Source organism: Dasypus novemcinctus, chromosome 16 (genome assembly GCF_030445035.2).
Source record: "Dasypus novemcinctus isolate mDasNov1 chromosome 16, mDasNov1.1.hap2, whole genome shotgun sequence".
In the NCBI taxonomy this organism is placed as follows: Eukaryota; Metazoa; Chordata; class Mammalia; order Cingulata; family Dasypodidae; genus Dasypus; species Dasypus novemcinctus.
In genome coordinates, this window is record NC_080688.1 from 61,768,526 (window position 1) to 61,783,911 (window position 15,386).

General features: G+C 43.1%; 1 protein-coding gene across 1 annotated transcript in view; it reads left to right on the forward strand.

Moving 5' to 3' along the window:
• The window catches only part of SLC14A2 (solute carrier family 14 member 2), a 237,694-nt gene that overhangs the window by 187,232 nt on the left and 35,076 nt on the right, over window positions 1-15,386 (forward strand). The window contains exon 11 of the mRNA XM_023586396.2: window positions 13,758-13,880. Coding sequence (XP_023442164.1) covers window positions 13,758-13,880 — 123 coding nt within the window. The remainder of the gene's footprint in view (window positions 1-13,757; window positions 13,881-15,386) is intronic.

Genomic DNA, 15,386 nt, shown 5'->3' on the forward strand with positions numbered 1-15,386 from the left:
GAGAAAAAGTAGGACTTTAGAGCACACATTCCAGATGTTTTTCTATTATCACCCCAAACTACCAGCAGAAGTTCTTGGTTGTACAAATCATAGGGCCCATGTTGATCATAAATTTGGAATCATTAAAGAGAGTAGAAATGTATGTTGGGTAGGATGGGGGGAGACTTTAGAGGAAGTTATGTCTTAAACTCTCAAACTCTTTTCCCATCACACCTCCTTCTCCCTCTCTCCACTGTCTCCTTCCCCAAACTTCTCATCTTCTCTCCCTCCGACCTCACTATCTCACCTTCCATTTTCATCTCTTCTCCTTCCACACTGATGATTCTACTGTCAGCCTGAAAAAGTATTGTCTTGCTGCATTTTTATATGGTAGATTTTTAATTACCTTTGCAATCTCTTCTATGGTAATTGACATAGTACTGTTTCTACTTCTTGAGTCAACTTTGAGAGTATATGTTTAGTAGGAAATAACCCTTTTTCTTTAATTTAAAAAAATTTTGTTGCTATAGAGTTACTCATAATGTTCCAATACAATAATTTTAATCTCTCCTGTATCTGTGGTTTTGTCTTCTTTCTCATTTCTAAAATTTTGCTCTCTCTTTTCTTGCATCAGGATTATAAATGGTTCCCCCTTTTGATTGGCTTTTTCTAAGAAAAAGTCAGGGATTTACTTATCCTTTCTACTTGTTTTGGTTTGTTTTCCTTCTTTTTAATTTCTTCTTCTGGTTTTCTCATGATTTAATTAAATGTTCTTTTTTCCCCTAATATCTTAAAATGCTAATATAAAATTCATTCATTTTAGATCTTTCTTTTTTAACAACAAAGGCATTTAAGGCTATTCATCTTCTCTGAATACAGCGTTAGCTGTACCATAGCTTTTGAAAAAACTATTCTACTTACATTGTTTTCTAAATAGTTTGTCATTTTAGTTTTGATTTTCTCTTTGATCTAAGGATTATTGAGGAATGTGTTTCTTAATTTCCAGCAAATAGGAATCTTTCATTATTTTAAACTTCCCATATCCAGTTTCATTTAAAAATTCTAACTTAAGACTTAATATATATTTTCTTTATAGCCAAGTTCTTGATTGATTTTGGACATAAAAAAATAAAAACTTATAATTTAAAGGAAATACATATTAAATTGATTTGTTAATTGTATCATTCAATTTTCTATGTCCCTAATTATTTTTTGTCTATGGGATCATAATTCTGAAAAAGGCTTATTTAAAAATCACTCTATAATTTTATAGTTTTATTAAATTCTCTTTGCATTTCTAAAATATTTGCCTCATGTATTTAGCTACTACATTGAGGACTATTTACTTATGATTATCATTGATTCTATATAAATTCTGTCTTTTACCATTACAAAATATCCATCTTTATCCTAGCCAGTGCTTTTAACCTCCATTCCAACTTCTCTGACATTATTATTGCCTACATGCTCTCTTATCATATTTTCTTATTTCCTTTTTTAACCTTTATTAATTTTAACTGTTTTCTTTTAGTTCCTTTTATTTTAACATATTTCTTAAAAATAACATATAGCTAGGTTTTATTTTTTTAACCTAATCTTATGTTTCTATATTTTAATAGGATAATTCAATCTGTTCACATCAATATGCTTGGTTAATGGAATAATCAAGATGCTTGCTTCATTTCTTCCATCTTACTGCTTTTTACTATTTATTTTGCATTATTAATTTTGCTTTTTCATAGTCCTCATTTTGCAAGTTTGAGCATGTTATATTTTTCTTTCTTCCTTTTGTTAATTTGGAAGGCCATTGATCTTTTTCATTCCACTTAGTGGTTATTGTTCTTTTCCCAACATTAATATTCAAAGACATGTTTCTCCACTATTACAAAAAAAAAAAAAAGTCAAATAGTTTAACCTGCCAAAATACCCCATTCCTGTAATACTTCTTAGGTACCCACAAGGAACTAAAGCCTTTATAATACTTTCATTATTCCCCTCCCCAGTGTCCTAGACCTTAAAATACTTTTACTTCTCTCCAGCTATCTCCATCTCTAGGTTTCCTGATAACATTTATCATTTTTAATTATTTTCCCTTGCAATATGCTTCTTATTTTTTTCAAGATTCCTTACTGGGCCCTGATTTTACATATTCCCAGTAATTCTATCATTGACCTTTGAGGGTTTCTATTATATTGAATGTGCTGCCTTTTATCACTATTCTCTTGTTCTTCCTCTTCCCCTGTCTTGTGCCCTCTGCTTAAACTCTTTCTTTTGTTATTTCCCTCAAATAATATATGAAAGAATATGGGTGTTTTCATTTCTTAGGCTGCTTAAAGCAGGTTCTATGAAACAAGTGGGCTTTAAACAATGGGAATTTACTGGCTTACAGTTTAAAGCGAGAATGTCCACATCAAAGCATCATCATTGTGATACTTTCTTCCTGTTAAGGAGCTTCCAGCAATACATGGCTCCTCTTCCACATGGCAAGGCACATGGCAGCATCTGCTGGTCTTCCTACTTTTCCAACTTTCATTGACTTCAGCTTAGTGCTTTCTCTTTCTCTCTCTGTATCCATTCTGCTTATAAAGGACTCCAGGAAGAGGATTAAGACCTATCCTGAATGAGGAGGGTCACACCTTGACTGAAGTAGCCTCCTCAAAATGTCCTACTTACAATGAGTTCACACCCACAGGAGTGGATTAACTTTAAGAGCATATCTTTCTGGGGTACATACAGTTTCAAGCCATCAAAATGAATAACATATTCTCTGACTCTTTGAAGGTACACAAAGTTTCTTGTCCCCAGGAAAGTGAGTGGAATTTTGACTGGATATGGGGTCCCTGAGTTGCAAGCTTACCCCCTCAGTTGTCCGTAGGTATTATTCCTTCAATTGCTTCCAACTACTACAGATGAGAAGTCTGATGCCCATCTCACATTTTTTCCTTTGTCAATAATGTGTTCTTTCTTTCTGCATAATTGCAAGATTTTCTCTTTACTTTTGAGTTTGAGAACTTCGTGAATTTAATCCTAAGTTTGTGTCTTTTCTTATCAATCCTGCCTTTCATTCTGCAAATCCAAGTTTTTCTTCAGCTAACATTTATTATTGCTTTTCTTCCTTCTCTTCCTTATACTCTCTCTGGAACTCCTATTGTTTATATGTTAGGTCTTCTTAATCTCTGCTCCAAGTTGTTTATCTTTTCCTTCTCAATTTTTACCATTTGTATTTTTGCTCTGCTTTGGGAAATTTCTTCTATTTGATCTTCAAGGCCACTGATACAAGTACCATAAGTAACTTTTCTTTCCTTCAATTTATCTGTTGCAGTTTTAGTTCAAAAATCATGTTTATTATTTCAGAAAATCTTTGGGATGAGAGCAGAAACATAATCTTCATATGTGTTTTTATTATTCTTTTGTTGTTGTCCTGTTTAATAAATCAGGAAACTTGTGCATTCCCCCCCCAACTTCTGCCTATCCCCCTTATTGTATCACAGATGGGCCCCCATGTTTGTTGCCCAGGGCCACTTGCCAAAATTTATGATCTGAGCACCTAGAAACTCTGCCTTGTGGCTTGACCTCATTCACTCATTCACCCAGAAGATATTGCATGAGGTACCATTAATATGTTACTTAGACCGTGAGCTTGGCAACAAACCAGGAAGGAATCAGACCAGTCCCTGCCGTCAAGGAATTCATTTTATGGAGATTTGCCTAGCCAGATGGGTAGACTCACCTGAGTTAAAGATAAGGCTGGAATCACAGATTGCTTGAGCCTACAGAATCAGTGTCATTATCTTGAGTAAATTATCTGCTCAGTTTGGTCTTCTGTTCAGGAAAAGCATTAAGCATGATTTTAAAGATTCCAGGAAGATTTCCATGCCTTTTCCCCTCTTGTCTCCTTTCTCAACATTACCTGCTGCCCAAACATTCCCAGTCATCCCTTTGGTTCAAAGCTTTGAACTTGTTAAAATGTAAACAGTCTTGGGAAGGTAACATATTAAGCATGATCAGTCATTTGCAGCTTAGGCTAAAGGAGCAATTTCTGGGAATAGTTTGATTAAAGAGGATGGGAGGGTACAAAGAAAAAAATGGTTAGCACACATTTGAGAGGGTTTTTGGCATAAAAAGGATATGCTGACATGAGTACAAGCTGGATGAATGGGGGTCTAGAACCCCCTTGTTTCATCAAGAATGATTATGAGCAGATTATATTTGACTTGAACGGCAGAAGACAGGACTAGGCTGTCTTGCAATATGAGGTAACACAAATAAAAGAGGAAGTACTTCAAAGCATAGAGTGAGGACCACTAAGTGGATATGATAAGCAGGCAGACTTTGAATCAGTAGGTTGGAAGGAAGGGGGACTTTTTAACAATTGAAGTTGCCTGAGAAATATTTACGCTTGAAACCTGAGTTCTCAGCTCTGGCAGTACAGGAGCAGGGGCTGGAAGCCTGTTTGGGATCATTACTTTGGGTGCAAGACCAGACCAGATGACCACTGGGGCCTCTCTCTTCCAACTCCAAGTTTCTGTGATTCTATGGCCCTGAGTTCCTGCAGAGAAGTAAGGAGGAAGTATCACTGAGATGACAAAAAGGTAAGAATGTGGAGGCCATATAGTCAACAAAAATAAGCCATTGCTACCTTTACAGCTTTTCCTAGAGCTTGCCCAGTTAGCCATTTGGTCATTTTATCAAAATGTTCAATATGGTTACTTGTGTTAACACAAAAGTCCTTGACTTTTTCCTCCCATTACTTTCCCTTCTTCTAGTCAACTCTCTAAGATTCAGCTATCAAAAAACTCCTTCTTCTTGTCTGTGTTTGCGATTACGTCAGACCAGTATGATCTGCTTTATTTATGCTTCCTGCAAGAGTCTGAGGTTTCTGAGTCATCAAGTGTGTGAGGGCCCAGGGACAGCTATAATCTAAAACTAGGCAGGGGCTGGCAGTTTTACTATGAGCATGGTTCTACTCAATAAACTATAGTCTAATTTGGCAATTTTAAAGGGCTTTACTTTTTTATGTGAGATTTTCAACTTTTCTGACTTTTCCTACCTCTGACCATTCAGAAAAAAAAATGGAAAAATCTCTAGGGAACCCTTCTAGAAATTCCAAGGCCCCAAAGAGGGATCAGAGGCAGAAGAATGTCACAAAGGTCCTTTTTACCTTTAACTAGAAGCTTCCATCACCCTATTTTCCCCCTTGCAGTTGTCCCTCATGGACTTTGACCCTTTCCCTTTGAGGTACCTGATCTTCCTGGTTTAGCCCTGGCAGTCAGTGCAGGCCTTTTCTCCTTGCAAGGTTGGACATGTGGAGTTGAAGGGAGTGAAGACCTAACATTGTGGAGAAAACTTAGTTCTGAAGTGAATTCTGACTGACTGAGTTTTCAGGGAAAGAAAGACCTGTTGGCACAGACAGATCTCTTGGGGACCCCTTTGCACCTGAGCTCCAACCTTTGGTAGGACCTACCAGGGATACAATTCCACCTTTCCATTGAGAGGGCTTGGCTTTCTGCTCTCCAAGATGGGACTTGATTGCTCTACCCTAAACCTAGCATGCTTGACAGATTCAAAACTTGGAAGCATCATGGTTCTGTTTGGTTCATGGAACACATATGAACTACCTGAATGACTTCTTGGGGGATAATTGTTCCCTGTCTTTTCAAATAGGTTACATGCTTTTCATGGGTGGCATCTCCCTATTACTTCTGGGGTGGCTGGGTGCTTAGAGGGTTGGAATGAGTGCACCACAAAAGGCTCATTTGACCTCAGGAGCGGCCAGAGCAAGACAACACCAGGAATGAGCCAAAAGACCAAGCAGCTTAGGGACAAGAAAAAGGTGAATACTCAGGTGTTATCAGGGGACGGCCATGAACCCTGAACTAGCAGTGCCAAGGAAAGGCCCCCGTGCAGAGAAGTGGCCTTTTCTCCACATCATTGCCCCACCTGGAATGTGGGGATTGCTGGCTTCCTCCCACCTCCTTTGTTTGCTTTCCTTCCTCAGAAGGCTCTCTGTGATCAGGACCCTTCTTGAGCAATTCCAAAACACCTGGTACGGGGAGCAAGGGCCTTTTACGTCACCGTGGAGGGAGGGTATCTACTCAGCTGTGGTTAATTTCCTCATTGTGAGGTTTCCTTTCTTTAACTTGGTAGACCCCTTACAGTCAGTTGGTAGGGGAGGTTGATGCATGACCCATCATGCTCACAAACAAAGCATGTTTGGATTGTTGGGTTGGTCCCCCTCCCCCACACTCCAGCCCACCTGACCCCATGGCCTCATGGTACTTGGGAGGGCTAGTTTCGCTAATATATAGGCCTCAGAACCCTTTCTGGAGGCAGGGTAAGTCATGCCCTTTTTGCTCTAAGAGGGCTCTAAAGTGAGCCCCCAGGCCCGGGGACCCTTGGAAGCAGGAGTCTGAAGGAGGAAAGGTCTGAAAAGTTCCACAGAATAGGAAGATGGTGTTTAGTACTGGGCTAGGCAGAAATTTCCTCTGAGAAGGCAGATAGCAATACTGTTCTCCAGTCTGAGGCCTGCAAGGGGAATTAGGGAGTTTACTGAGGTTGTAAAGCATGTTGGCCCCCTCAGGAGATAGCACTTAGATAAAAAGCTTTAAAGGTAAACGCTGGAACAAGAATTCTAATAAAGGAAGAGACTGAGAGGTAATGACTGAGGGAAGACAGAGAAGCTAATAGACACTAGTCCCAAGCTCTTTCCCTTTAAAGAAAGCCTGCCTCATCAAACCAGGTAGGGGAACCATGGTAGCAGCAGCTGTAATTCCCGGGAGAGTTTAGGAAGGCCAGCTCGTGAAGCTGAGCTGCATAGGAAGCTTTTGGCCTCTTCTCCCTCCTCCTCCATGGTACCCTTCCTCAACCGGCAGATGCGCAACAGGCACAGGATTAAAGAAGGTAGAGGGAATTTACAGAAAGTTAGCAAGAGGATGGGATGGAAGACTCCAGAGAGTGAAGGGGTTCCGGTGTAGGGAGACGGTGCAACACCTGGAGTTGAGGACCCGAGACACCACACCAATCAGAAGAAAGCTTCCTCCTGAATCCTGATGGTCTAGATTCCTCCAGCCCTGTGCAGGAAATCAAAAGGAACCCAGGTAAGAGGCTCTGGAGGAGAGAAATGAATCAGGTGGGCCCTCTAGCCAGCAGGACAACCTGACTTTTCAAAGGAAGAAGAAAGAGATAGGCTGGTCTCTGTCCCTTTCTTCTGCCAAAGCGTGGTCCAGGGAATCCAGTCCTGGGGCCAGGAAACTTTCTAAGAGCTCCACAGAGAATTCAGATCCTGGCAGCTTCAAGCTGGAAGGGCTCCTAAGTATTTACAGTTCAATCCCTTTGTTTTATACATGAGGAAACCACAGCTTGTTCAGAGACCCATCCAAGTGGTAAAAGAGCAGACCTAAGCTCCAGGTGTTCTGACTTACAACCCTGAGCTCTTCCTACAGACCCAGTGAGGGAACCAGGTTAATCAAACAGCCCTCAAATCCCTTCACCACCCACCTGCCTGCTGGATTATCCTTTGCATTATTTCTGTCATCCTTCCCACAACCTGAGGGTTCCATCTTGCATCTCTGGAAACTTATCCTCCCTCACTCTCCACCTGAGCGCTCTGCCCACAGCTTGTCATCAGTGTGGCTTCCCGGGCAACACCATTGACTTGAGCCAATGAGAGGCCATTTCTGGCTCACATTGAATACCTGCTGCTTCCAGGATGGAGGCACCTGGTCTGAACACCTTGGCCCTCTCCTCTCAGGTCTGATGCCCCTTCTACAGAGGCACCAATAGGACAAGATCCACATACATCATAAGACTCCTGGTTCCTTAACAACCTTTCTCCTCCATGCCCCTCTCACACATCCATCTCAGATTGCTACACACATACTCTGTGTAGCTATAGAGAATTGATATTCCTGTAAGGCAGACAGCTGTGCCCTAAGGAACAATATTCCAGCCCACTGAAGTTATCTGGGAATGGACAGCCTTGTAAGGTTTGTGATCTCCTCCAAAACCTGCACTGAAGGATATGAGCCTTGGTGAACTTGCTTAAGGGAGGGCCAAACTGTGAGGCCCAGATATGCCCATGGCCAGGCCTCTGTCTACTATCAACATCCTGGTCTTGATGTGTAGCTTTTCTCAGTCTTATATAATCCCACATCCTCCTGTAAGATTAGAGAGGGAAAAATAGCTTACTCTCACATGACTACCCTTACTAATTGGTACTGGTTATCTAGAACATTGTGTTAAGAAGGATTCTGAAGGTGTATCTAAATGTATTGGGAAAGAATGCCATGGTCAATTAGCTACGTCTGCCATAGATAATGAGGTGGAGGGGGCAAGGAAGAGGATGTAGGGAAAAAGAGTGTGGAATTTGCTAGAAGAGAAGAAGCCAGTGTACAATGAGACAATGATCCAAAATTTCCTTGGCCTTTCAGTGGGTATCACAAATGTGATGACACACAGGTGTTTATTCTTTTTTATAACTTTTTTTATTCCTTTTGGGATATGAAATATTCATAATTTTTAAGAAATAAAAAAGGTCACAAAGTCTTTGATATCATTTGGGAAGGCACCAACTGTCCATAGAACACTTCTATTGAAAGAGTAAAGAATCAAAACCAGGAAGTCAAACCTGGCTCCAAAATTGACCAGCTATGTGGTCTCAGGTAAGTTATCTCTCTCTGGGCCTCAATTTCCTTTTGCCAATGCCTGGACACAGATCACTTGATTATCAAGGATTGATATTTTCAAGTAGTTTCAGTAGATTGCAAAGCATTTATTGAGTGCTTTTTGTGTGCACTGTAACTATCAGTATGAAACTCATCTCTGCCCTAAGCCCAAAAGATTTTGTCTAGAGTATCATCTGGAAATACTGGAGAAATTCAAAGAGTGGAAAGATCCATTTGACCGAAGAAGTCAAAGATGGCTTCATGGAGAAGGCAGACCATAAATCAGACCCTGAAGGTCTTAGACAAAAAGGAGGGACAGAACTTAGGCAAAAAGGAGGGAAGAGGGGAGCACCAAGGGTCAGTGATAAGGCCAGGGTGTCATGCAAGGACATATGTTGGAAAGGAAGAGGATGAGGCTGTTTCACGAGGTTAATCATATTGTGGAGCATCTCAAAAGCCAGGAAGAGAAGTTGACCATTAGGCTTTTGGCACTGGGGAGCCATGTAGATTATTTATACTAGAACTCATAAACTCATTTATCAGTCTCCCCCATGGAGTGAGCCAAAGACACCAAAGGAGCTGTTTGGGATAGAAGAAAAGAAAGAGGTTAAAGCACTCCTATAAGGATGAAGTCTTGTTTATCTCAGGATTACAGTGACTTATCTCATACCCTTTCTTAGAAAATAAAAAGTTGGCTAATTGATTAAGAAATCAGGGCTTCCAAATAATTCATCCCTAAGTGCTGCCTTGGACCTGACCTCCATCTTTACCCCATCTATCTCTTCCACAGCTGCCCTCCCAGCCCAGATATATGAGGAAGGCTCAGGAAGACTCAGTTTTTTCTTGATTCACCAAAAGGAAAAGGATTCACCATTGAAAGAGGAATGAATTCTAGAATAACTAATTAGGCCTGTACATTCAAAAGCAGAGTTGATAGACCAAAAATAAATCCTTAATGGGAAGTAAGGTATAGGGAAATAAATTTTAGACTAGAAGGCAAGAGACAGAACAGACCCATGTGATATCTATTCCTGTTTCTGCCATTAGCTGTGTGGCCTTGGGCAAGTCATTCAATTTCTCTAGACCTCAGTTTTCCCATCTGTAAAATGAGAGAGCTGGGCTAGATAATCTCAAAGGCTTTTTCCAGCTCTAATATTGAGTGCCTGATAGTTTGTAGAATGATCTTTGAAAAGTCAACTAAACACAACTTCACAGACAAACCTACCACCCCATTTAGAACCCACAGGAATCCCTTTCCCTTTCCCTCTCCCTCTCCCTCTCCCTCTCCCTCTCCCTCTCCCTCTCCCTCTCCCTCTCCCTCTCCCTCTCCCTCTCCCTCTCCCTCTCCCCCCCACCCCCCACACACGCACAGAGTAGCCCTGTACAAGTCAAGGTGCAAAGCTCAACTTCCATGTGGGGAAACATCTGTTCAAGAGGAGTCATTTAGAACTGAATTTTTTAAAATTGTATATGTTGTGTCACTTCAAAAACCATCACTCTGGCATTGTAGCTAAGAAATTGCCTTCAGATGCATGGGTATATCCAGAAATAGTAGGTTGGAGGGATAAGAGACCCAAGGAGCTGAGGAGGGAAGATAAATAGGTCAGATGCACCATATGTTGAACATTATAACAAGTGACTTATGAACAGCATCAATCCAACTCCAGGATACAGTAAACCTCTCTAAAACCTAAGAAAGATAACTTGTAAAAAATGTAAAGCCATGGACCTGTTTGAAGAAAGGTTGATTTTCAGTAAGATAAACTATATCATTTTTCCCCTTCTGAAAGATGTTATAGATGATTTGGGTTGGTTTCTTTGTTGCCTCAAAAAAATTGCAATAAGCTTCAAAATTTGATTTGACCAGTAGGTCCTTCTAGACTTTTTTTCTCTCTACATTTGAATGATTGTCATTTTCTGAGTGTTACAAGTCAGTAGAGACATGCATACTTTGGGATCACTACTTCCTCAGTAAAAGTGTTTCTGAACAAATATTATGGCTTGTAACCGTTCTTTCCTTCTCTGAATCAGCGGGGGAAAAGCATCACTGGACTCTTGCCTGTTAAAACATAGGATGTTGGCAATCCTCAAGGGCAGGGACTGTGCCCCTGAAATGGTCCTGAACGGCCCCCAGCATGAAGCTACATGCTTTGAGACACTTAATAAGGCTTGTTATAGGAGGACAGAGCAGCGGTTCCAGCATCAGGTGTACATGCCGAGGAGTGACTTGTCTGCCAAGGTTCACCGACAGGTAGTCTAGGACATGGCATGCACACAACTGTGTGAGACTGCAAACCCTGGGCCCTCCAAGCAGCCATGGCTGCTGGAAGAGCAGAGTTCTAGGACGCAGGCCCAGGGGCCAGCAGCAGCAGCATCTGTTTACTGTACCATGCCACACAAGCGTTACTGCCTACGTGTGCCATGATGTTAGGGGAGAAATCAGTTGGAAAAGACCACCAAAAATAAAAGTCCATGAAACATTTACTGAATGCTTACCATGAATAAAATTTGCTCTTTGGGCTATAGAAACACCCAGCCCCACCTTCAAATAACTTAAGGTTTCATGGCTAGACAGAATGGATATAATATAAGGTCTTAAGGATGAAATCAAATCACATTGAGCAAGATCTCAGTCTTCAATGGCTTACTTTCTTCTTTTCATTAACAGAGTTCTTCCAGCCACTCTTGCAGGGATTTCTGGCTGATTGGTCATAGACGGGCATCCATTTTATCACCAAGTATGAACTTCCCCTCTTTTATCCAAGAAATGCTGGAAATATTCAGCCCATACCCTGCAATGTCCAACATCCTACACAACTCAGCTATAACCTTTGTTGACCTATGAAAGATTCACATTTATTTCAATATTTACCAAGCATTAACATTTACAAGAACCATTGTTTTAATAATAGTTCATATTCTGGAATTTATTCTACCATTCAAAAATTAAAACATGTAATATCACTATCCCTTATTAATTTATTCAACAAATACTTCTCAGTGCCTACAGTATACCAGGCTCATGATAGATGTGGGATGCCAAAGTAACTTGGGTATAATCCCAGCTGTAAAGGATCCCACTATCCTATAAAGGTGACAGATAAGAACACGTAATTAAAAGCAAAGGAAGAGTTAATGCAGCAGTGGCAAGTGCCAGGTGCCCTGAGGATAAGGACCCATCTGTCTGGGGCAGAGGGGTGAGGTGCCATCAGAGGGAAGGAATTCCCTGGGAAGTACCTGATGTTTGAGCACTTCAGGATTGTTTTCCAGAGTGTTTTGCAAGCATGATCTCATCTTCATAACAATAGAATAAAGAAACAGCAGGTGCTATGATCCCCCTGAGATATCTGATGCTAACATGAGAATATTTCTCTGCAGAGGGTGTAGCTGGGGTAAGCAACACTTGGCCTCTCTGAAGAATGGGAAACAATTGGCAGATGTGCACTAGGAATTGGTACCATAGGAGAACTCTTGACTGTGTCAGCTGGAACAAGGATCAGCCCCTGGGTTTTGGCCCCCTTCAAGAGGCCTGTTTGCAGGGGTGTTCCAGGGCAGGCTGACATTCCTGGTGTCTCTAACAGAGCCAAGGGGGCTTCCCTGGCCTCAGGAGTTAGAACTCACCCCAGGACAGGATGCTGAAACAGTAGCTCCTTCCCCATCCTGATTCTAGAAGGAAGGGACTTGGTTATGTATTTCACCTTTCAATTGGAGAATGCAGGTGAGACCTCTTTCCCCACTCATAGACGTCCCACAGGCTCTCTGGTTGTTGGTCGTGCTGTGTTTTGAATTCTGCAAAAGCAGTTTCTGTGTGCTTGGTGCGATCCAGGGCAGCGCTGCCAAACTTTAATGTGCATACGAACCAGCTGGGAATCTTGCAAAAATTGAAGTTTTGATTCTATAGGCTCAGGGTGAGCCTGAGATTCTGCATTTCTAACAATCTCCCTGGTGGTGTCCACAAAGCTGGCCAAGAAGCCAGACATTGAATGGAAGGATGTAGAGAAAAAAGATCAAAACTGAGAGTCCTGTGGTTAAGCTATCTATAGGATGGAAATCGTTCTGTATCTCAATTTTCCATCTTTTTGGAGAGCAATGCCCACCTTATCAGTTTCAAGGTCCTATTGAAAGGGCCAAGTGAGTTAGCTCTGGAAGTGGGCAAATGTGATGTATTAATAGTGTGAGTGTCTTCTGCTAGTTCAGGCTGCTGCTAGATCATCCAACTCTAGTGTGCACTGGAACCCCAAGCAGAGGTTATTAAAATTGCTTATACCAGGGGGCATCAAACACCCCTATCCAGGAGGCCTGGGGTGGGTCTAGGAACATGCACCTAACAAGCCATAGAGCACACTTTGAGAAACCCTGTCCCCAGTGGTAAGAGTGCTGTCTCACCCCATAGAAATTGAGGAATAAGGTACAACTGATCACAGATTCAGGAGTCTTAGCTTCCCATCGATTGGTGCATTTGGTGCATTATGAGCAAGCTCCAGGTGACGCTAATGCACTGGGCTGGGGACTACTCTTTGAGTAACAAGAAGCTAGATCAATAGTTTTCAACCAAGCTGCACATTAGAGCCATCTTTTAAATGTCATGAGTATTAAGAAATTTATTTTTTTTTATTGGTCCAAGTGGGGTAAGGCCTTTTTTAAAAGACCCAGGAAATTCTAATATGCAGCCAGCATTGAGGGCCCCTAACCCCACCCCCCCAAACTCCCCACTCCCCACCTGCCCTCATCCCCACCACAGATGGAGAGCAACTACCTGGCAGAAGAGCAGGGTGATGGGCAGAGGGTCTGCTCGTTCATGCAGACACAAGGTCTGGTGAAGTGGGTCTTAGGAACAGTTGTTCCCTGCTGGAGCCATGAGGCAGGACGGCTCATCCAGCTCTTGCAGTGAGGTTACTGTGGGAAGAGGAGTGGAAGTTTTCGCGGGAGGGATGGAGAAGCTGGCTGTCTTATCCAGGCACAGATGCAATTACCCACCCAGTTGCAGCTCCAACTGCGCTTCTTTCCCCCTTTCCTTTCCAGCTTCTGCATGTGCTTTTTCCCCCATACTTGGCTGGCCCTCCCTGGGGGTGGGCCAGGGTAGGGCACTGACCTGTCTCATTTTGCCCTGGCCAGGCGGCGGTGTGGAGCAGCCGCCCACGGCGGGCCCAAAGGCCGACGAGGGCTCGGAGGCCCTGCTCCCCAAGCACCGGAGCGTGTTCCACATCGAGTGGTCATCCATCCGGAGGAGGAGCAAAGGTGTGCACTTCTTCCCCTCGCCCCTGCCCTCAAGCTCCCTTGTCTCTAAGGTGGGGACGAGGGCAGCACCTGCTTCACAGGGCAGCGGGCAGGCACACGAGGGTCGGGCTTGCTCTGCTCATGCCTGACCTCTGACCATAGCCGCAGGTGTGGGCGTCTGGACTCCCCGAGTCGGAGGGAATTGGCGCCACAACAGGCGTGGGCATTTGTCATCTGTGGCAGGGGTCCTAAACTTGGCTGCAAGTTGGAATCAACTGCATCCTTGAAGATTCTGTTTGTTCCAGGGAGCAGCCTGGGTGGGCACCAGTATTTTTCATGTTCTTCATGAGATCCTAAAGGCAGCCAAGTTGAAAACTCCTAACCTAGGAGACTAGAGATGAAAAGTTCTCACCTACAGCAATGGTGGGGATGCCAGCACCAAGGGAGTTTGTGGAGAATGCTGGTAGGGGCTCCCAAAAGCTGAGAGGAGGACCCAGGGGACAGGCAAGCTGAGTGGGTGAGGAGCCAGACACTTGGACTTGGAAGCTGAGAATGAGCTGTGGCAAACAAGGAGTCTGAGGGAGCTCCCTAACCAGCTGGATGGCTGGCAGAGCTGCATGGAAAGCCAGGGCAGAAGGCAAACCAATGCCCCCCCAGGGGAGCAGACTTGCCCAGAGTCCCAGAGCTGGCAAGCATACTGCAAGAAATAAAACTGGTTCCACGATTGATGTCCTTTTAGTGATTTCCTTCCAAAGCTCATCTAAACCCCACTGTTTCAAAAGCCAGCCCTAGGGATCGGACCTGAGTGGTTTACCAAAAAACCTAAGTGAGCTGGGGAGGACATTACCGCTATCTCAAGGGCCCCTTTAGCCCAGGAGTTTGTCTTTGACAGAGGCCGCCAGGCATGGTATGGAAGACAGCAGGGTTTGCCCAAAAGGTTAAACTACCTCTTACCACAGCAGTTGGGAGCTGGAGAGGGAGAGGGCGTGGAAAGAGCCCCAGGCAGAGAAGCCTGACATGGGTGGCAAGTCAGTTTTGTGGCTGAAGTGCTGGCAGGCAGAGGGAGCTTCTGGTGGAAGCAGGGGGTGGGTGGGGATCCCCAAGAACAGAGAAATCCTCTCTGCTTCCTATACTTCCTCTCCAAGCTCTCAAAATTAGTTTCTCCTGCAAGATGTAACTCTCTAACCATGCTGGTTTTTGCAGTTCCTGCTCCTTCAAAAAACAAGAACACAATGCCTGGATGCATTGCCTTTAGTGCTTAGATACCCTGAAGGCTTGTGAATGTAGAACGGAAACAACCGATTTTCTGCAAGGCTGGGGTGCTGAGTCCAGACTGCCCTTCTCAGAGTTGATCGCCAGAGGGAACCAGAGCATAAGATCAAAATTCCCAACAGCCCAAATGTTTTTGAGAATACGTAAAGCCCAACTGAATCAGTCCCATCACCATTAAATATAGGTCATCTCTAAAAATAAATTTTCTGATAATAATGAAAAATATGCTTAGAACCACCTTACAAGGGTTTTCTA